General features: G+C 41.2%; 1 protein-coding gene across 1 annotated transcript in view; it reads right to left on the bottom strand.

Annotated features, from left to right (window-relative positions):
• acoxl (acyl-CoA oxidase-like) overlaps nucleotides 1–23,872 on the bottom strand; it is a 392,592-nt gene that overhangs the window by 236,530 nt on the left and 132,190 nt on the right. The window contains exon 11 of the mRNA XM_072551478.1: nucleotides 6,346–6,462. Coding sequence (XP_072407579.1) covers nucleotides 6,346–6,462 — 117 coding nt within the window. The remainder of the gene's footprint in view (nucleotides 1–6,345; nucleotides 6,463–23,872) is intronic.

Consider the following 23,872-nt stretch of genomic DNA (forward strand, 5'->3'; position numbering starts at 1 on the left):
GCAGCATCCAAGTAGCTTCGAAATCGACGTTTCGGGCAAAAGCCCTGATGAAGAGCTTTTGCCCGAAACGTCGATTTCGAAGCTACTTGGATGCTGCCTGAACTGCTGTGCTCTTCCAGCACTACTAATCTAGAATCTGGTTTCCAGCATCTGCAGTCATTGTTTTTACCTTATAAACAGGAGTTGGCAACTCAGCCCTTTGAGCCTGCTTCACCATTTAATACGATCATGGCTGATCACATCTCAGACTCATCTCTACTTTCTTGCTGCTTCCATAACTCTTTAACTTGTTATTAATTAAAACTCTATCTCCTCCATAAATTTATTCAGTCTACCGTGTTGCCGAACAAACAGACCCAGTGGTGCAGGTGCATAGTTCTTTGAAAGTGAAATCACAGGTAGACAGGATGGTGAAGGAGATATTTGGCACACTTGCCTTCATTGGTCAGAACATTGAGTATAAGTGTTGGGATGTTATGGCTGTACAGGACATTGGTGAGGTCACTTTTAGAATTTGATGTTCAGTTCTAGTTTTCCTGCTACAGAAAAGATATGGTTAAACGTGAAAGGGTCCAGAAAGGACTTACAAGCATGTTGCTGGGGTTGGAGGACTTGAGCTGTAGGGTGAAGCTGGGGCTTTACTCCCTGGAGTATTGGAAGGTGAGGGGTGACCTTATAGAGGTTTACAAAATCATGAGGGGCATGGCTAGGTGAATAGCTAAGGTCTTTTTCCCAGGGTAGTGGAGTTAAAAACTAGAGGTCATAGGTTGAAGGTGAGAGGGGAAAGATTTAAAAGGGCCCTGAGGGCTAACATTTTCACACAGGGGGTGGGACTCTGGAATGAGCTGCCAGAGGAGGTGATGGAGGCTGGTACAATTACAACATTTAAAAAGCATCTGGATGAGTACATGAATAAGAAGGGTTTAGGGGGATATGGGCCAAATGCTGGCAAATGGGACCAGATCAGTTTCGGATATCTGGTCAGTACAGACGAGTTGGACTGTAGGGTCTGTTTGTATGCTGTATTTCTCTATGACTCACACTCTGGGGTAGTGAATTCCACAGATTCATGGCCCTTTGTGAGAAAGATCTCAGTTCTAAATCTGCTACTCCTTATCATAAAACTATGACCTCGCATTTTAGACTGCCCCACCAGGGGAAAACATCAACTCTACAACCACTTTGTCAATCTTCTTTAGCACCTTAAAAATTTTAATCACACACCATCTCATCCTTCTAAACTCTTGCAAGTATAGACCTAAACTGCTCAATCCTCCTCATAAAATATTAAACTCTGTAATTAATTCAATGAACCTTCTCTAAACTGCCTTGAATGCAATTATATCTCTTGTCAGGGTAAGGAGCCTAAAACTGCATGCAGTACTCCATGTTTGTCTAAACACTTTCTTCATTATATACTCCAATGCTTTCGCAACAAATGCCAAAATCCTTATTGCCTGTTGTAATTGCATACTAACTTTCTGTGACTCTTGCATGAGAACACCCAGATCCCTATGCAGCAAAGCATTTTAAATTTCTCTCTCTAAGTAGGTAGGATGCCTTTTCATTCATCAGGCCAAAATGGATAACCTCACACTTATTCTTGTTAAACTCCACATGCCAAACTTTGGCCCAACTGCATTGGAGGAAGTTCAGAGAAGGTTCATTGCATTAATTTCAGAGTTGAAAGGCTTGTTTTATGAGGAGAATTGAGGAGTTTAGGTCTATACTTGCAAGAGATCACAAGGATAAACGTGGATGTAATTGACTCATATAAATAATACACCATTATTTTGTTCTCCCTTCCAAAATGAACAACTTCATATTTTCCTACAATGTACTCCATTTGTCAACTTTTTGTCCACTTCCTTAACTGACCAATATCTCTCTGTAAACTGTTTGTATCTTGCAACCTGTTTTTCAATCTCTTTTTGTGTCATCTGCAAATTTGGCTGCAGTATATTTGCTTCCTTCCTCCGAGTCATTAATATACAAATGTCAGCATTTGATTTTGTTGACAAGAAACCTGGTAGATTGTGAGAAGTCATCAAATTCTATCTTTTGTTTTCAGTCTCTTAGGCAACAGTGTGTTTGTGTTTCTTTGCCCCTTTTTAAATAAAATCTTCACTGCAAACACTGTTGTGTTTTTGAGTTGAGCAAGTGTGTCTGTATTTAGTATTAGTTATAATTACACACTAATGCTCAGATGTTAACCAGTGTTTGCCAATTGCTTTATGAATAAGATTTGTGTTAGAATAAAGAGATTATTTGAGGTCGTTGTAGAGCCTGGTAAAATGCTCTTTTATTCTGGATAGTAACAGAAAAGGGAATTAATTGGCCACTTTGGTGTTTGAATTGACACTTTTATATTAATGGCTTGACTGGTAGTGTAGTGGAGCTTGATTATCAGCACATTCCTTCCATCACAATCATAAAATCTGTTGTATGGAGAATATTGGAAGCTATAAAGGTGTTAAAGCAGCGCACTCAGCAAAGTTCAAGGTAATCACACAGAGTCAACATAGTTTTGTGAAAAGGAAATCATATGTAAATAAATTATTTGAATTCTTTGAAAAAGTAATTTGTGCTGTGGATAGAGGGGAACCAATTAATGCACTGTACTTGGATTTCCAGAAGGTACTTAATAAGGAGCTACATCAAAGGTTATTTATAAAAGTAAAGGGTCATTGTGTAGGCGGTAATTGACATGAATAGCAGATTGACTTGCTGACAGGAAACAGCGAGTAGGATCTTCTTTCGCATTGGTAAGAGCTAATGAGTGGCGTACCAGTGAACTGCTGCGCTTCAAACTTCTTACAATTCATCTGAAATACGTGGATGAATGGAACCTAGGAATGATGGATAAATTTGCTGATGAATAGGTAGAAACAGGTAGAAAATAACACATAGAAGAATAAATTGTAAAGAGGTCAGAAAGGAATATAAATAGTTTAAGTTAATGGGTAAATATATGGCAAATTGGAGCATAATGTGAGAAAATGCAAAACTGTCATTTTGGCAGGAAGAATTAAAGAATAATATCATCAAAATGGCGAGAAATTGCCATGCTCTGAAATGCAGAAGGATCTGGGTATTTTAGTACATAAATTGCAAAAGTTTTCTCTATAGGTAGAGCAAGCAATTTGGCAAGCATGTAGAATGTTATCATTTCTTGGGTGGATAACTGATTACAAAAATAGAGAGGTTAAGCTTCAATTATATTGTGTGCCAGCAAGACTACATCTGGAGTACAGTGTACAGTACTGGTCTCCTTACTTAAGGAAGGATGAAAATGCATTGGAAGCAGTTCACAGAAGATGAACATTTGGTATGGGAAGGGTATCTTATTCGGAAAAGTCATACGGGCTTGACTTGTGTCTGCAGGAATTAAGAAGAGAAAGAGATAACTTGATTGAAACATACAAGATCCTGAGGGGTCTTCACAGGTGAGATAAGACATCACTACAAGAGTTTCTCAGTATCTTGTCCGAGGTCCAATGTTCAGTTGCTTCATCAAAGATTTTCCTTCTATTACAAGGTCAGGTGCAGGGATGTTCACTGACAATTGCACAATGTTCACCACTGTTTGTAGCATTACATCTAGGCTTGGGCTGACATGTGGGAAGAAACATTTGTAAGGCAATGATCATTTCCAACAAGAGAGAACAAAGACATCTCTTCTTGACATTCAAGAGCATTGCCATCACTGAAACCCCACAGTAAGTACCTTCAGGGTTAACAGTGACCAAACATTGAACTTAGCCAGCCATATAAATGCTGTGGCTACAACAGCAGGTCAAAGTTTGGCACTTTTGTGGTCTGCAATTCACATCCCAACTCCTCAAAGCCTGTCCATCATCTACAAACAACAAGTCACACGAGTGATGGAATACTATCCAAGTGGATGGGTGCAGCTCCAAAAACGCTCAAGTAGTTTGACATTATCCAGGTCAAAATAGTCTGCTTGACTTCCCATCTACCACCAATGCAAAGTGTTAGCAGTGAGTATGATCTACAAGATGCACTGCAGTAACTCAGCAAGGCTCCTCTGACAGCATCTTCTAAGCTCAGAACCTGTACCACCCTGAAGGACATGAGAGGTAGATGCATGAGAACACCACCAAGTGGTGCAAGTTATTTTACAAAACATCTCACCATCCTGACATGGGAACATATCACTGTTCCTTCATCACTGCGAGTCAAAATCCTGGGGCTCCCTCCTTAACAGCATTGTGTTCCCTACACCCATGAACTACCCCATTCAAGAACAAAGGTCACCATCACCTTTTCCAGGGTAATTGGGGATGGTCAATAAATGCTGGCCCAGCCTGTGACACCAATGTCCCACAAATGAATAAACAAAGAGGATGTATCCTTTGGTGGGGAAAGCTAGCATGAAGAGTCATCATTTAAAAATAAAAGGATGACCATTTAAAGAATGAAGAACTTTTCTCTCAGCATGTTGCACCTGTACAGGCCATTGGTTAGGCCACTGTTGGAATATTGCGTGTAATTCTGGTCTCCTTCCTATCAGAAAGATATTGTGAAACTTGAAAGGGTTCAGAAAAGATTTACAAGGATGTTGCCAGGATTGGGGGATTTGAACTATAGGGAGAGGCTGAACAGGCTGGGGCTGATTTCCCTGGGACATCAGAGGCTGAAGGATGACCTTATAGAGGTTTATAAAATCATGAGTGGCATGGATAGGATAAATAGGCAAAGTCTTTTCCCTGGGGTATGAGAGTCCAGAACAAGAGGGCATAGGTTTAGGGTGAGAGGGGAAAGATATAAAAGAGACACAAGGGGCAACTTTTTCACGCAGAGGGTGGTACGTGTATGGAATGAGCTGCCAGAGGAAGTGGTGGAGGCTGGTACAATTGCAACATTTAAAAGGGTATGTGAATAGGAAGGGTTTGGAGGGATATGGGCCAGGTGCTGGCAGGTGGGACTAGATTAGGTTGGGATATCTGGTTGGCATCGACGAGTTAAACTGAAGGGTCTGTTTCTGTGCTGTACATCTCTGTGACTCTATGATTCATGAGTCTTTGGAACTCACCTTTTCAAAAGTCTGTAGAAGCAGAATCTTTGAATATTGTTGAATTAGAAATGGATTGGTTCTGTTTTGATTTGACTTGATTTAATTTATTATTGTTACATGCTCCAAGATGCAGTGAAAAGTATTGTTTTATGTGCTAACCAGATAAATCATACTTTATATAAGTACATCAGGATTATAGAACCGAATACAGAATATAGTGTCACAGCGACAGAGAAGGTGCAGAGAAAGGTCAACTCAATTATTTGAGTGGTCGGTTCATAAGTCTGGTAACAGCAGGGAAGAAGCTGTTCTTGAAACTGTTGTTTCGTGTTTTCAAAATTTGGTATCTTCTGCCCGATGCAAAAGGGTGGAAGAGATTACAACCGGGGAGAGTGGGGTCTTTGATTATGTTGGCTGCTTTCCTGAGGCACTGGGAAATGTAGGTGGAGTCAAAGGAAGGCGGGCTGTTTTTTTCTAATGGGCTGCATTCACAGCTTTCTGTAATTTCGTGCAGGTTGTGGGCAGAGCAGTTATCATACCAAGCCATTATGCATCCAATGAGGTTACTTTCTATGGAGCATTGGTAAAAATTGCTAAGAATCATCGTGGACAGTGGCACTGGTGTAATTTATTGACTGTAGTATCGATGTGGATGGATCAGGATAGATTGTTGCTGATATCTACTCCGTGGAGCTTGAAGCTCTTGACCACCTCCACCTCAGCACCATTAATTGAGACAGGGGCATGTCCACCCCTCCATTTCCTGAAGTCAATGACCAGCACCTTCATTTTGATGACACTGAGGGATAGATTGTTGTCTTTACACCATGCCACTTAGATGTCTATCTCTTTCCTGTATTCTGTCTCATCATTGTTTGACATCCAATCCACTGCAGTGGTGTCATCCGCAAATCTGTGAGCAATGGCGTGAAAGGTTCTCAGGGCAAAGGAGTGATGTGGATTGGACTTAAAATCAGATCAAGCAAGATCTGATCAAATGGCAGAAAAGGTTTGCCTGGCCAAATGGTCTACTCCTAATCAAATGTTCATATTATCATATGTGACTATGTTAACATTAGTAGGGGTTGATGGGAGTACACTAAAGTGGTTAACATCTGCAGGAATTTGTGTGATCGACTTAACATTTACTGCAGGTACCCTCAGGATGATGTCCACACGTGAAAAGGGGTCTTCATCAGCATGTTAATGTTTCTCCTGCAGAGAAACGCTTTCCACATTGTTTTTGAACATATTGCTTTTGATTTGCATACACACAAAGACAACAGGAAATGAAACAAGTTTCCTACCTGCTTGTAAAAGTCAGAGCGAGTGAGGCAGCGAGGTGCGGCATCAGACGAAGGTACTGGGTCTGGTGCTCAATGATTTTCACCTCTTCTTTGTCTTTAGGTCCAAATTGCCTCCGGCTAATTTTAAAAACAAAGGGTACAGGAGCAAAAGATTAACAAAACATTACAGCAAGCTTGTCCAGTAGCTCAATGACTGCTATATATAAATGTCTGCATATAATCACTTGATAAGTTACAGTCAGAACAGAGATCTGGCCGTGTCAAATTTAATTCGCTAATGCGCCTGTAAAGTATCTTGGGGATATCTTACTACATAAAAAGCGTCACATAAATGTAAGCAGGAGTTGTTGTTGAGAGGAATGGATAATTTCTCTGTCAATCGCAATACTGAGATTTATTTTACGCACACAATTAGTACCGTAACTATTCTCCACTCACTGCACTTTGATGGACAGATAATCTTGCTGTTTTTGGGGCTTTGCAGTCATTCCAGTCAAAAGTTCGGAGACTGCTTTTAAAATCATACATTCCTCGAACTCATTGGCCAACAAAAGATCAATATTCAGTCAAGGAAACAATCATATCGTTGAACAGAGACCAATAACGTTAGAGAAGAAAAGGAAAACTAAAGATCGTGAGATCATGGATATCTGAATAAATACTGAAAAGGAAGAAGATTTATCAATTTCTGTAAAAACAAATCAAAACGTTTATCATGGATGCACTCTTGCATATTCTGTTTTATAATAAGAGTTCCAAACTGTTAGCAACAGAACAGTGACACAGTGATAATTTTGTAAAGCCCATGTAAAGATGGAAATGGTCTCTTTCCACTAATTCTGAACCAGAAATGGTTTATATTATTGAGAACAAGCTTGCTAATTAGTACCAATTAGAGAAATTAATTTGTGTAATATTTTTTAAGAAATTCACCGATCAACATTTATTACCCATTGCTAACCATCTTTGAGAAGGTGGTTCTCTACAGTCCATTTGGTGTAAATGCACCCTCAGTGCTGTTAGGAAAGGAGTTCCAGAATTTTGATCCAGTGACACTGAGGAAACGACATTATATTTCCAGGTCAGGATGGTGTATGGCTTGGAGGGGAACATGCAGGTGGTGATGTTCTCAAGAATTTGCTGCCCTTGTCCTTCCAAATGGAAATGGTCATGGGTTTGGAAGGTGGTGCCTAGGGAGCCTTGGTCTACAGCGTATCTTGTAGATTGGTATACACTGCTGCTGCCAAGCGTCAATGGTGGAGGGAGTGGATGCTTATGGATGCGGTGCTAAGCAGGCTACTTAATCCTGGATGGTGTCAAGCTTCTCAAGTATTGTTGGAGCTGCACTCATCCAGGCAAATGGGGAGTATTCCATCACACTGCTGGCTTGTGACTTGTGACTTGTGGGCAGGCTTTGAAGAGTCAAAAGGTGGGTTACTTATTTTGAGATTCCTGGCCTTTGACCTGCTCTTGTAGTCACAATATTTAAGTGGATAGTCCAGTTCAGATTCTCATTAATTGTAACCCCCTGATGTTGGTAGTGGAGAATTATGTGATACTGATGCAGTTGAACACCAAGGGGTGATTGTTAGATTCTCATTCTTGTTGGAGATGGTCATTACCTGACACCTGTATGGTGTGAATGCTTCTTGCTAATTGTCTTACTTGCATATTGTCCAAGCCTTGCTGCATTTGGATATGGACTGCTTCAGTTCCTGTGGAATTGTGAATGACGCTGAACATTGCAGGGTGAACCAGTGAACATCCCCACTTTAACCTTATGATGGTGCAAGGTCATTGATGAAGTAGCTGAAAATGATTGGGTCAAGGACACTCCCCTGTGGAACTCTGCAGAGATGTCTTGGAGCTGAGATGACTGACCTCTAACAACCACAACCATTCCTTTTTGCCAGGTTTCCATCAAATTCCCAGACACTGCAGCTTTGCCTGGGCTCCTTGATGCAATGTTGAAAGCAAATGAAAGAACTTGCACCAGCAGCACATTATACATAGTAGCAACTGACACACAAATATTGAAACAACTGACCAGATGTTCTATTTTCTGTTGGTTGAGGAAAGAACATTAGTCAGGATACCAGAACAACAAATTACTTGTGAAAAAGTTCCACAGGGGATTTTACATCCAATTGAGTTAGCATAACAAATCCATAGTTTAATGCTTCAATTAAAAGATAGCACTTTCAAAATGCATCACTGAGTCAGTACTGTTCTGAAGTAAGTATGTGTTTAGTCCAATGTGGACCTTTAAGGGCACAATCTTTGTTGCTTGACAAGTCAGCCATTAATGACTGAAATGCTTCATAAAGCCTTTCTCATCACAGAAAACATTTGAAGGACAGTGTAGAAAAGGGAGAGGAGTGGGACCAACTTAGAACTTACAATGCAGAAGGAACAGTAAAGAATGTGCGAAGTCTCCAAAAGAGTTTGTAGGATGACAAGTGCAGCCTCTCAAAACTGCTCAAGATAGAGGTTCAATTGGAAAAAAAATGTAAAATTTTGGATTAATTCCTCTTCCTCTCCTGTTTTGAAGATGCAGACAATTGCCGAAGTACTTCCAGTTTTCTTCTGTACAGTACTCCCAACCACTAATTACTGGCAAACTAAGCACAAATATACTTGAACTTTTCCTCACATTTTAAAGTAGCAGTCACTGAAAAACTAATCAGGATTGGGAACCAGGCCTGATTTTTTCTTTTCTTTCTCGGTGGTATAATTAACTGACCAACCCTGACAGAGGTTCGCTAAATGACTGAAGGCAGAGGAAGTAAGTTGGGTTTTCAGAAACCTTATGGCTCAGGTAGTCTGTGGACAACTCGCAAAGGTTTCTTCATCAGCAGTTTCTTCACCATTGAGAAGAACTAGGACAGCAAATTCATGTCAGCATCACCTCCAAGTCTCCCTCCAAATTACAATCATTCAGACCTGGACATATGTCAAAGTCCTAGAATTCTCCCCCTAACAGGACTTTTGGGCGTACCTCCACAACAGAGTAGCCTTCATGGCTCAATATCACTTTTTTAAAAATTCCAACATGGGTTGAGGATGTCGCTGGCTAGACCAATATTTATTGCCCACACCCTAATTGACCAGAGGGATGTGAGTCTGGAGTTACATGTCAGCCAGACCAGGAAGGATGGCAGCTTTCTTCCCTAATGGGCATGAGTGAATCAGATAGATTTTTTTCCCCCTGACAATCAGCTATGTATTTGTGGTTATCATTCACCTCTTAATTGCAGATTTTTAATTGAATTCAAATTCCACCATCTGCCATGACAGGATTTGAACTTGGGTCCCCAAGAACATTAGCTAGGTCTCTGGATTAACAGCATCAAGTGATAATACCATTAGGCCATCACCTACTGGACAACTACTGGCAATCTATGCTAGCCTTGTCATCAATGGCCACATCTTGAGAACAGAACAAAAGCACTTGCTAAAGCATCAAGGAACATGTAAGTATAGACACATAGCACGGGATTCCTGTGGTTTGTATCATAAATCAATCTGATTAATAAGGAGCTTTTATTAAAATTCTTATGTAGCACGACCAATTCAACAATATTATAAAATGTTATTTTTACATAGATAACATGACCCAAGGATCAGAATTCTCGCCATACTGGTTACACATTGATTGTGAGTCAATAGTATGACAGACTTTAAATAAATGAGAAATGTTGGCAAATTATAAAATATATTTCAGGGGTAAAAAGACTGACTGGTTATTCAGCTAACTAATTCTTTGCCTGTTGCAGAAACGATAGTTATCTCACTCAATAAATATGTTGTTGATATCACTGAATTTTATCTCAGTTGAGTTTATTTCTGTGATTTCAAATCAATCTCCCTGCTGAACATAACCTTATCATTTAAAATGTAATAACTGTCAGAGGTTTGAAAGTATTCAAGGAACTGTACCTCAGCATTGTTTTGATCTGTGGATTTCCATTTTGTGCCGTGTAAGACAACACGCATCTTGTTTACAGGCAGCGAAGGTGAATCTTCCAGCTCACCGCCTGCCTTTGTAACATTTCTTACACTTGCACGATTGTGCATTGAGGGTGGACCATATTTTCAAGAATCTTTATGACACAAGGAGCTGGAGTGCATGCTTTAACTGTGCTGTTAACATTGCGTACGATATGTAATGCTAACATCTCTCAATGTCTGAAATCACAAGATAATCTACAGTACAGATTTCAAATCAAATGTCCATGCTTTTGCTCGTTATCTAGAGTTTAGGAGTTTGTTTTGCTGCAAATAACATTATCTAACATTGCAGACAAGCAAGTCTAGTTGAAAATAATGACCGTCAAAGTTTAAGTTAGTGCCAATACAGACTTGCTGCATCATCGCTGCCTTTGGAAATCATTTTCGACATAATTAGTGATGCACATGTTAAAGAGTACTTCATCTTTTTAAAGCTCAGAAACCAGACATATATGAGTCATTACAGGGCTGATACATTTGAAAAAACAATACTGAAGCGATAGTGCTTAAAATTTTTCATAATAGTGGGGGAAGAAATTACAGTGAAATGTTATTTTATGAGAGGTTACACAAAGCAATGAAATAATTATTGATAGCAGCAGTTAATTATTTGCTCAGTAGACTCAAATGAAATTCTTTTCTGCATTATTTTGCCAATGCCACAGTGAAACGGGGTCATTGTCTCATGAGCACCACGATTGGTTCCGAGACCCGAGAGAGTCAGAGAAGAATAGCAGCATTGTTTATATCTATCAGCTGACTCCAGTCAAGAGTGCCCTATGTTTTGTGAGCAGCAACTAAACAGTACCAGCATGAAGGCAGCAGCAGTATGAGGGACACCTACAGTCACCAATTCACTCCAACAGTCTAATGCACGGACTTGTTTACAGATGCTGCACCATCGTGATGATATGAAAACAACAAATAGTTACAGGAGACCCAGTTTATGAGCCTTTTCATGATACTTAATCTCCCACAGTACTGCTCTCAATATTATGGTGCTGCAACAATGTGGAGGGGGGGGGGGGGTGTCTCCTAGAATTCAAACGTTAAGGAAGAAATAAAATTGCTACACACAAAAAAAATTAAAATGTCTGTTAGGAACTCTCCAAATATAGCTCCATAAACATTATTTTGATTAACTCCAGGATATTAAGCATTTTACTTCTATACAATAGGTGCATAAATATATATATTATGTGACAGAGTTCATACAATACAATAAAGGAGCAAATTTTAGGGCATTTGGCCCAAGGACTCTGCTCTGCCATTACATTATAAAATCCCGACAGTGTAAAAGATGATCATTTGGTCCATCGAGGCCACACCGACCCTCCAAAGAGCATCCCATCCCAGACCCAACTCCTACCCCACCCCTGTAACCCTGCATTTCCCATGACATGATTAGATTAGATTACTTACAGTGTGGAAACAGGCCCTTCGGCCCAACAAGTCCACACTGCCCCGCCGAAGCGTAACCCACCCATACCCCTACATTTACCCCTTACCTAACACTACAGGCAATTCACCTGACCTGCACATCTTTGTGACTGTGGGAGGAAACCGGAGCACCCAGAGGAAATCCACGCAGACACGGGGAGAATGTGCAAACTCCACACAGTCAGTCGCCTGAGGCGGGAATTGAACCTGGGTCTCTGGCAGCAGTGCTAACCACTGTGCTACCATGACTAAGCCACTTTGCCTGCACATTTCTGGACACTAAGGGAAATTTAGCTTGGCCAATCCACCTAACCTGCAGGATTGGACCGTGTAAGAAACCGATGTAGGGAATAGTGGCTCCATGATTAGCATTGCTGTCTCACAGTACCAGGGATCTGGGTTTAATTCTACCCTAGAGCAACTGGCTGAGTGGAATTTGCACCTTCTCCCTGTGATTGCGTAGATTTCCTCCGGGTACTCCAGTTTCCACTCACAGTCCAAAGACGTGCAGGTCAGGTTGATTTGCCATGCTAATTTGCTCATGGTGTCCAGGGATGTGTAGGTTAGTTGGGTTAGTATGATCTTTCTGTGTGGATATTGATTGTCACAACAATTACAACTGTAATGCAGGAAATCTTTGGTTATGAAGTGCTTTGGGACATCAAAATTTGGAAATTCCAAGAAAATTTAAAGCCGGTAATCATTTTTTAAAGGAACTGTATTCTCCCTTTAAACTTTTGACACTAGGTTCCAATATTGCAAAGCTGGAATGTTGATTTCCCAACATGGATGGAATTTAAGAAACTGGCTAAAATGGAAACATGATTTGAAGTTAAGTGCTAATGATTTGGAGTCGGTTAGCTTAGTTAGTTGGATAGCTGGTTTGCGATACAGAGTGATGCCAGCAGTGTAGATTCCAATCCCATAATGGCTGAGGTTACCATGAAGGAATTGCTTTCTCGACCTTGCCTCTCTCCAGAGGTGTGATGGCTCTCAGGTTAAATTACCTGCAGTTGTCTATATCTAATGGGAGTATCGACCTTTGGTCCTCTGGGATAATGGCGACTTTAGTTATCATTTTACTCGAGTTAATGTTTCAGTTTCATGACATACGCAGAGGAGATGAGAGGATTGATGATGATGTCACTGCATCAATAATCCAGAGGACCCTAGCTAATGCTCTGAGAACATGGGTTCAAATCCTACCATGGCAGCTGGTGAAATTTAAATTCAATCAATAAATTTGGAGTCAGTCTCAGAAAATAAACTAACTAGCTCATGACAACTATCATTGATTTTTATAAAAGCCCACCTAGTTCATGAGTGCCCTCTAAAATCATGGTGTCAGGGCTAACATATTAACATGGATAAAGGATTGGTTAGCTAACAGGAATCAGGGAGGTTTCTTTCAGATTGGCAAGTTGCAACTAATGGTATGTCACAGGGATTGGTGCTGCAACCTCAATTATACATAACCTACGTCAATGACTTGGATGAAATGACCAAATGTAAGTTAGCTAAATTTATTGATTACACCAGGATAGTTAAGAAATTTAATTGCGAGAAGATGTGGAGAGTCTGCAAAGGGATATAGATTTGGCAAAGGTGTTGGAGGAATATGTAGGAAAATGTGAGCTTGTCCATCTTGGTGGAAGAATAGAATAGGAAGTACAATTTACTCAAAGATTACTCAGCCACCTTGGTGTCCTGGTGCATTAGCCATAAGTTAGTCTGCAGACCCAGCAAGTGAATAGGACGATACATGAATATAGATAGTTAGTGCAAGGGGAATGCAATATAAATATAGAAAGATTTTCTGCCACCGTACATGCCCTTGGTGAGATTACATCTGGAGTTCTGGTATAGTTTTGGTCTCATTGTTTGAAAATTTATTGCAACTCATTCCAATAAAGAAAGGTTGAACAGATTAGACCCGTATTCAGCGGTGTTTTTTATATGAATGTGAGGTAATCTTATTGAAACATACAAGATCCTGAGTGGAATGACAGGATGGATTCTGAGAGGATTGTCACCTTTGGAGAAGAGACTAGAACTAGGGGCACTTGTTTAAGAATAAGAGGTCTCATATTTAAAATGGAGACGAGAAGGATTTTTTCAATCAGAGAACTAATAAATTGTGAGACTCTGTTCCTCAGGAAACAGTGGAGGCTGGAACATTTGATTTACTTAAGGATGTTAGATGGATTTTTGATAGTGAGGGAGATAAAGTTTATGGAAGGCACACAGAAAAGTGGAGGTCAGTGGTGATCTTATTGATTGGTGGAGCATGTTCAAAGAGCCAAATGGCTTACGCCATAAGGAAATAAGGGATTTCCTTTCCTTATGTCCCTATTTAGGGAAGGAAATCTAAAATCTGGCTCCATTTGCAATATGGTTGACTCTTGACTGCCCTCTGAAATGGCCCAGCAAGCAACTCTAATGGGCACGTACCACATGCTGGCCTTTCCAGTGATGCCACATTCTGGAAGAAAATAAAAGTTTTCATCAGAACTTGAGCACTTGGGAAAGTTTGGAGAGTGGGGTTATTGGGCGGGGGCGGTTGGGGGGGTGGGGACTGGAATTAGGAATGATGTAAAGGGCCAGAAATATTAAATATAAAAAACAACAATGGGGAAAAGCAACAGGAAATGGCAATGGAAGTGCAAAAAAACAGACAGGCCTCAAGGTTTATATGGACATGGGCCAAGAGAAGGCAGGTGGGACTATTTAGCTTGGGATTATGTGTGGCATGGGCTGGTTGAACTGAAGGGTTTGTTTCCATGCTGTCTGACTCCTTGACTCTACGACATATAATTGCAATTAGTGCAGTCGTTATCAAAAGATACCATGTAACAAAAATAGGAGATGACACAATCTGAATTTGTTTAACTGAAAACTGAATTCAATAGGAGTTCAGTCCAATGACATAACCACCTGAGTCATAGAGATGTACAGCATGGAAACAGACCCTTCAGTCTAACTCGTCCATGCCAACCAGATATCCCAACCCAATCTAGTCCCACCTGCCTGCACCCAGACCATATCCCTCCAAACCCTTCCTATTCATATACCCATTCAGATGCCTTTTAAATGTTGCAATTGTACCAACCTCCACCACATCCTCTGGCAGTTCGTTCCATACACATACCACCTTCTGCATGAAAAAGTTGCCCCTTATGTCTCTTTTATATCTTTCCCCCCTCACCCTAAACCTATGCCCTCTTGTTCTGGACTCCCCCACCCCAGGGAAAAGACTTTGTCTATTTATCCTATCCATGCCCCTCATGATTTTATAGACCTCTATAAGGTCACCCCTCAGCCTCCGACACTCCAGGGAAAATAGCCCGAGCCTGTTCGACTTGATTTGATTTATTGTAGTCACACGTACCTAAGTACAGTGAAAAACTTTATTTGCAAGCAGTACAGGCAAATCATAATAGCAAGCACTGCCCTCCACAAATCAATATTGGCAGCACTGGATCAAGGAATATATAGTCTAGTGATTTGCCAAAAGGAACTGTATTGGATGGAGTTTCTTAATTGCAACTGACACCACTGACAGTTAAGTTGTTCTGGAACATACAAAAGTGAAGCATTGAAGCATCAGGGCCATAGATTTTCCAAAGTTCCTTCACGTGACCTTTCCTGGTTTCATGCTGTTAACCCAGTTGCGTGGAAAAGAGTAAAATGAAAGCTCTCAAGATCCCTACCGACACAAATACGTCTTGCACAAATACAGGACGTCCTAAAGTATTTCGCAGCCAATTAATTTCAAAATGTAGTGTTCTTTTTAATGAAAATGTGCTGATCAATTTTCACACAACAATTGACAAGTAGCATTGCGATAAATGATTGGTTAATCTACTTTTGATAGTATTAATTGAGGACTGAGATAATTTCCCTGCCTCTATTTTGGCTGGGAATTTTTCACCTGGCCTTGGATACAGACTTCGGTTTAAAACTCAATTAATAGAATTGGTTGATGAAGCACTCCCAGAGTCGTGCACTGAATCACCAACCCAAATTGTGTGTTTGAATCAATTGCATTCAGGGGCAAGCGTGCCACTAACCAAGCTGATATATCACATCAAATGGATCATTTAGCGCACATTAATACTCATCCTGATGGTGCACTTTTGCAGCGAGCTGTAAAATCAAACAAAACTACAATATGTTCCAAAGTTACTCAAAGAATATCATTAATCCTGCAATGCTGTATCTGTCCCTATTTCACTTTATGTTCCTCACACCAGAATTGAGCCGGAAATTATTTTGCAGAAACTATACAATAGGAAACACAAATGTATTCTGAAAGCTACAAAGAATATTTAGCTGTCAAAAGGAAGTAAACATTCAATTTTAAATGGCAACTGATTGTGGCAGAAGATAACTTCACAGCAAGCATACTTAGGCTAAGAATGTGTTTAACAGCCGACACTGCATCGTGGTAGCTGATGTCAGCTATAGTAGTCAGTGTGTTATAACTGGATGCAATAGCAGCAACATGTATTTATGCAGCAATTGACAATGCAACAAAAGTTAGTTTGTGCCACTTAAGCCTTGAACTACAGAAGTGCATTAAATCTGGCGAGAGAAGGTAGAGGGAGAAAAAGAAATGAAGACTAAGATTTCTAACTTTGAAAGCTCTCTGGGCAAAGGTAAAACTACCTATGGATTTAGAAATACTTTTCTCTTTGTTCCCATTGTCTATTGTTGTTTCTAAAGCAGATGGTTATGAAGTCACCATTATCCAATCGTGTGTCTCTATTGAATATTCATTTTTGTTTTTTTTACTAGAAGCTTTATAAATTCACTTCACGCCAGTTGGAGTGTCTATCTGTTTCGAAATTCTCTTTGCCTTTTCAACATTTTTTTGAGGACATTGTTCAAACAGGGACTGTAAAGATGTAGGAGTAGAATTAGGCTATTCGGCCCATTGAGTCATGGCTGATATATTTCTCAATCCCATTCTCCTGCCTTCTCCCTGTAACCATTGATCTCCTTAGCAATCAAGAACCAGAAGAGAAATGCATTCCCTTCTACATTTCCATGTGTGCAATCTTACTTGTTTTTATGAATGAGGATGGTAAAAACTGTTCACTGTGGTGGGTTTTGTGAAAGGTGACACATGTTCAGGCTCAAGAGGAAAGGTGAAGAGCTGGCACTGAGTTGACAACTCCTAATGGTAGGCAAAAGTAAGGACTGTAGATGCTGGAAACCAGCTACCTTCTCCCCAGCCCCACCTCTCCCCCCACTTATCTCTCCACCCTGGAGGCTTCCTGCCTCTATTCCTGATGAAGGGCTTTTGACTGAAATGTCGATTTTCCTGCTCCTCGGATGCTGGCTGACCTGCTGTGCTTTTCCGGCACCACTCTGATCTAAACTCTTAATGGTGGCAATTGACTCTTGAATCAAGGAAAGCTGATGCCAGCAAATATTGGATATGGTTCAGTATTTTTAGAAACAATTTAGGGAAATTTGATTTTTTTTAGATTTTGGAGCTTGAATGGTTTTGAATTTCCAGTCATGGAAATAACTTTGACCTAAGTACTAGAATATAATTTTTGAATAAAGTTAAGTTGATTGTGGCCTGCTCCAGTAAGTAAAATAATGAATGGTCTGCTGACTAGCTTGAGAAGTCAGTCCATAATAATTCTGCACCAGATCCAAATTGTTGATCATTCAACAAAGAATCTCAATTTAAAACCCCCATTTTGAAACACAATGTCAGAATCACGTTGCTTCTTACTATTGTCGTATCAACTATTCCATGAGTGCGAACATTGAAAGTATGGTCTTGTGCCTAAGTGGAAAAGTGAATTTGAGGTATATTAATGCCTTAGATGGTGTTGACAGCGGTGAATATAGAGAGCAATATGGGTGGGAAGGGTAGATGGGGAGATTGGAGATGCATGGGTTTCCTCCGGGTGCTCCGGTTTCCTCCCACAGTCCAAAAGGTGAGTTGGTCATGTTAAATTGCCCATAGTGTTAGGTATGTTAGCCAGAAGGAAATGGGTCTGGGTGGGTTACTCTTCGGAGGGTCGGTGTGGACTGGTTGGGCCGAAGGGCCTGTTTCCACACTGTAATCTAATCTAATCTCGAACAGTTCTACAATGGATTTTTTTTTCAATTCACTGTAATGGCTCTAAGACAGGAGTAGGCTATTTAGTCACTGATCCTGCTTCACCATCCAATTAAACTAGGGCTCATATGGACCTTAACTCCATTATATTTCCAAGTCAGGATGCCAAGTGGCATGGAGGGGAACTTGCAGGAGGTGGTGTTCCCATGTATCTGCTGCCCTTGTCCTTCTAGATGGAAATGATCATTGGTTTGGAAGGTGCCATCAAAGAATTGTTGGTGAATGTTTGCAGTGCATCTTATACATCATACACACATAATGCTGAGCATCAGTGGTGGAGGGAGTGGACATTTGGGGATGTGGTGCCAATCAAGTGGGCTGCTTTGACCTGGATGGTGTCAAGCTTTTTGAGTGTTGCTGGAGCTGCACCTATCTAGGCAGGTGGGGAGTATTCCATCACATTCCTGACTTGTGCCGTGTTGGTACTGGACAGGTTTTAGGGAGTGAGGAGCTGAGTTACTCGCTGCAGTATTTCTAGACTCTGGTAGCCAGTGTATGTATATAGTGAGTCCATTTAAGTTTCTGGTCAACCCAATTACGTTTTTGGTAACCCCCCCCCTCCAGAATTTTGATAATGGGGCTTCAGTGATGGTAATGCAATTCAATTCATAGGGTGGTATTTAAATTGTCTCTTTGCGGAGATGGTCACTGTCTGGTAACTGTGTGGTTGCAAATGTTACTTGCCATTCCTCAACCCATTGTTTGCAAATCACAGCATATTGATCGTGAAAGTCAGGAGTGAGAAATACTCAATTGACATGAACATTTCACTACAGAAAGAAATAGAGAAGGCAATATGTGTGAGGGGTTGGAACCATTTGTAGCACACAGTCAAGATTAGAGTGGCGCTGGAAAAGCACAGCACATCAGGCAGCATCCGAAGAGCAGGGAAAATGACATTTCGGGCAAAAGCCCTCATCAAATGTCAATTTTCCTGCTCTAGTGAGTTCGACACTCCCCAAAGCTCTGAACTGTCCATTTGTGTGAAATAAGATAGAATGGTCCTCCAAATTCACATTTATATTTTACTGCTCACAAACTTTGCCTTATCCTGTTTGAAGAAAAAAATAAACACATCTATCTAGCACCTTTCACTTCGACATGATACTTTGGAGCCAACTAGTTACTTTTCAAGTATAGACACTGTTGTTCTATAAACAAATGAGACATGTGGTTAAAGCTTGTGTCGTTGTTAAGAAATGAGGGTTGATTGGGAGGTGCTACAGGTAGGAGAACTATCAAAAGTAAGAAACATTTTCTTTAAATGAATGGACAAAGAAGGAATAAAATCTTTACATCTGCAAACTGGTGGAATATAACAGCAATATGTTGTAACTAGTACACCAACAGACCAAACAGGCTGGCACAAAGCAGCAGCAAAATCCTTTGTTCTTTTACCTTTGCTGTATAGTGGCACATTGGAAGAGTTCTGTTTTTTTCTTAAAGCTTCCAGCAAACTGAAAAACTAAAGTTCAATTAAAGTCTGATCTTTTGTTTTTTCATAACAACTTAATTTTCTTAGAGTAATTGATATGTCACAGTTTCATTTCAAGATTTTCTAAGAAGAAAGTTGCAATGAATCACTTCTAAAAAATTTCAAAATAATCTTACATGTTTTTTTCAGCAGGTTGCATTATGCCTAATGATGTTAACCACATGACTGAGCAAACTGGGTTTTGTTAACGTAGTCATTTTATTCCAAACACACAGACGCACATAGATGAGGTCTGGGTCCCCTCAAGGCAAAGTACAGACCATCAATTTCCTCTGTCTGTACTTGGTAACCTTCTTCTGTGGCCTGCTCTGTCACCACTCCTGCCCCCAGATACCAGCAACTTCCTTCATTTCAACTCCGTGTTTATATCAAAAACAGTCTAATCTTAACAATGCTACACGGTGCACCATATTTTCTGGTGGAATGGTGCCAAGTATGCTATTATAACCTTTTAGTGTACTTTTCTGCAACAGTATGTCAAATTGGATTCCAAACCTCAGTATCCCAGATTAAAATGGCACTTTCCAACACCATTCATAAATTTTGCCACTTCTTACAACAGGACGAATCCCTTATTCAGCATGTTTGGTCACACCAAACAACATAGTGACTCAGATAACTGCTGTGGCAAACAGGCAGACAATGTATTGTCTCAGTCAGGCCAACACAATGTTGGACTGAAATGCACTATTCAAAAAGGGCGATGAAAGCTGATTCAATGGGAATTTTAAAATGGGAACGTGTAAATCCCGGCAAGATGAAGTTCTTTAGGGCTCTGGGGAAATAGCTGTTTGGCAATGAATGGAACAGCTGTTTCAAAGAGGCACGAAGTGGCAGATAACTACCTGCTATGTCGTATAATTCTATGAACTCCAGCATATGAGAAAAGGACCTGGTGCATCTTGGAATCTATTCCCCCCTTTATTCAACAGAAAATTAATTTAATCATTCAATGTAAATGAATTATAAATAAAACACACAGCTATAATTTAGGAAGTAAATGCATAATTTGGTCTGCTGTTGTGCAGAATTTATATAGTCCCTTTGAAACAGAAAACCTTCCCAATGTGCTAGTACAGAGGATGACACATTCAACTGTAGTCTGACAAGATGTAATCAAGCCATTTGATTGTATCCCTCAGTGCCCAACTTCCTAATCTTCTCTGTGCATGCATTCTTGGGTGGGTCTGTGCGGTGCTGGGGCGGGGACACTTTTACTAAGTAATTCACAGCTGCATTTTGAATCTTTCAACTTCCTACCCTTTGGCCTCCCATTCAGTTGTCAATTTGCTCAACAACTCCCCGTTCTCCAATCTGACGCCTTTCTGCCCAGCGAAGACATAAAACAAATGGCTGAAAAATTGAAAAACACGACTGCAAACAGAAAATACTGGAAATAGGTGGTCAGCCAGCACGAAGGGAGAGAGGAAAATAGTGGAAGAGAGAACTGCTGAGAGAGATCATGGAAATATTAATTTTGTCTCTCTACCCACAGATGCTGCCCAACCTGCCAAGTATTTCCAGCTATTTTGTTTTCTTTTGTTCATGCTGTAAATCTGTTGCCCTGATTTGTTCACTTAGCATGGTCCGATCTCTCAATGTTCGGAAGGCACAGTCATCCATATCCGCTGCTACACGGCAACTTGAATGATCAATTATAACAAGTTAGAACATATTAAGTACTGTCAGGTCGCACTCTGCTCTGTGAATACTACTCACACAGAAATTCACCATTTTCAGTATCGATGGTTGAGCATCCACAACCCTCTTAAGTGAGAAGTGGTGCAAGGAATTCCTCTGGGTCACTGTCTCAACTTGTGCTTCAGTCAGTAAAGCAATCATTTAATTTGCTACTATCTGTACACTTGTGTGTATGCAAAATGTGCCCCCCTATCAGCCTACAGACAAATGCTTTAGCACGAAGAGGGAGAGATCACAGCTAAGCGAGATCCCTGCAGTATTGAAGCAGGCCATTCAGCCACACCATCCCTCTGAACAGCCTCCCACTCAGACCCACCCTCTGACCCTATCCTTGTAACTCTGCATTTCCCTTGAGGAAACCATCTAGCCTGCACATCCCTGGACACTATGGGCTATTTAGATTAGACTACTTACAGTGTGGAAACAGGCCCTTCGGCCCAACAAGTTCACGCTGATCCGCCAAAGCACAACCCATCCAGACCCATTCCCCTACACCTAACACTACGGGCAATTTAGCCAGGCCAATTCACCTAACCTACACATTTTTGGATTGTGGGAGGAAACTGGAGCACCCGGAGGAAACCCACGCAGACACGGGGAGAATGTGCAAACTCCACACAGAGAGTCACCTGAGGCGGGAATTGAACCCGGGTCTCTGGTGCTGTGAGGCAGCAGTGCTAACCACTATGCCATCGTGCCGCCCACTTGGCCAATCCACCTAATCTGCACATTTTTGGATTGTGGGATGAAACCGGAGGACCTGGAGGAAACCCAGGCAGACACGGGGACAATGTGTAAACTTCACACACAAACGCCTGAGGATGGAATCAAATCCGGGTCCCTGCCACTGCGAGGCAGCAGTGCTAATGACTGGGCCACCGTGCGGCCCTAAATGCTAGCCAGCATGAGGATGTTGTCCTCATGTGCTCACCTACGTGCAAATATTTTTAACTAGAGGGCACAAAGCCCCTTTCTACTATGGAAACACTCAGATCAGTTTTACTGGCCTGTCACTCTGACTGGAATGACAGACCAAAGACCAAATCAGGGCCTACTCTGTTCAGTAATATGTTCAGACGGATGTTCAATTAATTTTGTGCATTTAATGTTAGTCTTAGAATTATCTTTGACAAACAGAGTTGGAAACAAACCAAAATCCCTAACTTGTTCTGTAAAAATAAAGAAAAATCCTTTCATTTTAACACAACTCAAAACATTTCTCACACGGTTAATTGCTTAGAGGTACAGCGAGCGACTGGATAGCTATTCACACTCAGCAATATACAATAAATAGCACTCAGATGAATGTTTAGTGAATTTATTTTCAGTGGTAACAAAAACAGAAATTGTTAGAAAACCTCAACAGGTCTGTCAGCAGGAGCATGAGTAGCTGCTATTAATGGCTAACAATGTGTCTAATAGCAGACCATCTGATAACAAAACCTGGTGTATCGGGGAAGGGGACAGTGTGGGGAAAGTGCTCAAGCCCCAGAATTGTTGAACTCAATATTGAGTCCAGACATCCATAGGGCTCCCAAGCAGAAAATGAGGTGCTGTTTTTCCAGCTTGTGCTGACCTTCGCTGGAGCACTACAGCAAGCCTGAGACAGAGATGTTGGCCAGGGAACGCAAGGATGTATTGAAATGGCAGGCAACAAAGCTCAGGGTCTTTTCTGTGATCAGAACGCAGGTGTTCTGCGAAGCAGTCATCCAGTCTAAGTGTCATTTCCCAAAAGTGGAGGAGACCACATTGTGAGCAGCAAATGCAGTCGACTAGATTGAGTGAAGTGCAGGTAATGGGTTGCTTCACGTGGGAAGGTGCGTTTGGGCCCTTAGATACTGAGGAGGGAGGAAGTAAGTGGACAGGGGTAATACCTTCTGTGGTTGCAGGGGAAGGCACCACAGAGCTGTGGGAGGAGTGTGGAGAGTGAAGGAGGAGTGGACCAGGGCATCCCGGACAGAACAGTCCTTGCTGAAGATTGATAGGGGAGGGGAGGGGAATAGAATATGTGTTTGGTGATGGCATGCCATTTTACTTGCATTTCACTCAACCTAGTCTACTGCATTCACTGCTCACAATGTGGTCTCCTCTACATTGGGGAAACAAAGCATTGAGTGGGTGAATGCTTTGCAGAACACTTACATTCTGACAGCAAAAGAAGACACTGAGCTTCCAGTTATAGAGTCATACAGTCATAGAGATGTACAGCATGGAAACGGACCCTTCGGTCCAACCCATTCATGCCAACCAGATATCCCAATCCAATCTAGTCCCACCTGCCAGCAGCCAACCCATATCCCTCCAAGCCCTTCCTATTCATATATCCATCCAAATGTCTCTTAAATGTTGCAATTGTATCAGCCTCCACCACACCCTCTGGCAGCTCATTCCATACATGTACCACCTTCTGTGTGGAAAAGTTGCCCCTTGGGTCTCTGTTACAACTTTCCCCTCTCACCCTAAACCTATGCCCTCTAGTTATGGACTCCCTGTCCCCAGGGAAAAGACTTTACCTATTTATCCTGTCCATGCCCTTCATAATTTTGTAAACCTCTATAAGGTCACTCCTCAGCCTCCAGGGAAACCAGCCCCAGCCTATTCAGCCTCTCCCTTTAGCTCAAATCCTCCATCCTTGTAAATCTTTTCTGAACCCTTTCAAGTTTCACAACATCTTTCCGATAGGAAGGAGACTAGAATTGTACGCAATATTCCAATAGTGGCCTAACCAATGTCCTGTA

This window comes from Chiloscyllium punctatum, chromosome 3 (assembly GCF_047496795.1).
Source record: "Chiloscyllium punctatum isolate Juve2018m chromosome 3, sChiPun1.3, whole genome shotgun sequence".
Classification (NCBI taxonomy): Eukaryota; Metazoa; Chordata; class Chondrichthyes; order Orectolobiformes; family Hemiscylliidae; genus Chiloscyllium; species Chiloscyllium punctatum.